Source organism: Propithecus coquereli, unplaced genomic scaffold (assembly GCF_000956105.1).
Source record: "Propithecus coquereli isolate 6110/MARCELLA unplaced genomic scaffold, Pcoq_1.0 Scaffold308, whole genome shotgun sequence".
Taxonomy (NCBI): Eukaryota; Metazoa; Chordata; class Mammalia; order Primates; family Indriidae; genus Propithecus; species Propithecus coquereli.
In genome coordinates this window covers 176276-178137 of record NW_012148708.1, presented here as the reverse complement: position 1 = coordinate 178137, position 1862 = coordinate 176276, and the positions used below count along the sequence as shown (strand labels likewise).

The 1862-nt window shown below is 35.8% G+C and overlaps 1 protein-coding gene across 2 annotated transcripts in view; it reads left to right on the top strand.

The window, feature by feature from the left end:
• Positions 1–365: 365 nt before the first annotated feature.
• The window catches only part of RNMT (RNA (guanine-7-) methyltransferase), a 14572-nt gene continuing 13075 nt past the window's right edge, over positions 366–1862 (top strand). For both annotated transcript variants that reach the window (XM_012649978.1, XM_012649979.1), the window contains exons 1-2: positions 366–543; positions 1042–1206. In XM_012649978.1, coding sequence (XP_012505432.1) covers positions 371–543; positions 1042–1206 — 338 coding nt within the window. In that variant the 5' untranslated portion in view covers positions 366–370. The remainder of the gene's footprint in view (positions 544–1041; positions 1207–1862) is intronic.

Genomic DNA, 1862 nt, shown 5'->3' with positions numbered 1-1862 from the left:
TAAAGACCAGGTATTTTTTTTTAACCCACGTTATCAAGTTATTGTTGAATGCCATTTTACTTTACCTCCCAAGTAAAGCTGGTGAAAGGATCAACTTTAAATGTCATATTTGACTGATTTATTTTTAACATGATTTCAGAATCCCTAAGTTTTTAAATACCGTGAAAATGGAAATCAGATTATTCTGTTAAACCAAAATAAATGAATGATTCCTTTATGGACCTTACTGCAGAAGAGAAAGGATAGGTTGAAGACCGTGAGGAAAAGGAAGAACCTTAAATTCTAGAAGTTAATTTACTAAAAAGTTTTTAATCTGTGTTGTAGTTACTTCGGACTCTTAACCCATTTTAATTTGTTTTAGGAACTTTTGATGGACAGATTTCAAGACCCAGGAATGTGCTTTGACATCTGCAGTTGTCAGTTTGTCTGTCATTACTCATTTGAGTCCTATGAGCAGGCTGATACGATGCTCAGAAATGCCTGTGAGAGACTTAGCCCTGGGGGCTATTTTATTGGTACTACCCCCAATAGCTTTGAACTGATGTAAGTACTTCTAAATAGATTGTAGTTTACAAAATATTTGGTATTAAGCATACAATATTAAGCAGTAAATGTTTACAAGAAATAGATTTTTCAAAACATGCCATGTTAATCTCAAAAGTGCCGAACGTTTTGATAATGTGTTTGAGTAGATATTCAAAGTTTAAGTTCAAAAGACAAATTTACAGATGAACTTTTAAAACCTCTTTATGTGTTAGGAGACCAAAGTTATAGTGGTAGGCAAAGTCCAGGTCAGGTACACAGAGGCTTAACCAGCTGTCATGAGAGTGATACCTACTTCCAGCCAATTTTTTTTGGTAAGCCTGCTAGTGATCTTGTAGTATATTGCTTCTTAAAAGTAGCTCACATCCAATTGAAAAGCTAATCAAGTGTCTTTTAAAATTGTATCATGTAATTTTTCACGTGCATAATCAGACAAAGTAAGTCTGTGCTATTCACGATTTTAATCTTTTTATTTTGGTTGGGCAATGACCCTGATAGAAGACGCCTGGAAGCTTCAGAAACAGAATCATTTGGAAATGAAATATATACTGTGAAATTTCAGAAGAAAGGAGATTATCCTTTATTTGGCTGCAAATATGACTTCAACTTGGAAGGTGTTGTGGATGTCCCTGAATTCTTGGTGTATTTTCCATTGCTAAATGAGTAAGAATGCCATTACTCTGTTACTCTTCTCTTTTTGTCTTAAGAGAGAAAGAAAAGGAGAAAAAAAAAATCAGTGTTGCTTTTCATTCCTTATTTTAAATGTGGCCCAAAGAAAAAGTATAACCTTGCAAAAAAGCCTTACATCTAGGATTGGTGCCATAGGTCTCTTAACAGCCTAACTTACTTACTTTTCTTTCATTCCTGGAATTATTTTACCCTGTGGCTAAGAAAGGGAGCCAGTTGCCTTCACCTCGTGGCACAAAATGACTGACATTGCAAATAGCAAATTTTTTTTTCCCCAAGTGACTTGCTGGTAACTTTGGTAATATACGATGAGTCTTCATCAATCAAAGACCGTCCTTTTGACAGAGATAGGTATTAAAAGTTGCTTGCATTTCACTACAACTTTGAAGTTGCCTGTGTCTCCAAGGCAATGTTGGTAGTAAAATCCTGATTTAGGAATGTCTTCCCCCATGCGCCTGACTTCCTAGGAATCCTGGCAAACTGTAGACATAGAAAAAGCTGGGGGTTACGGGCTTTCTCGGGTAAGGCTTCAAGGCCTTGGGATGTACCTTGTTCACCAGAAATTCCCTGACAGGGAGAGCATAAAAGTCAACTTAAATATATGCTACATCATAATTGATCAAACTTGATTT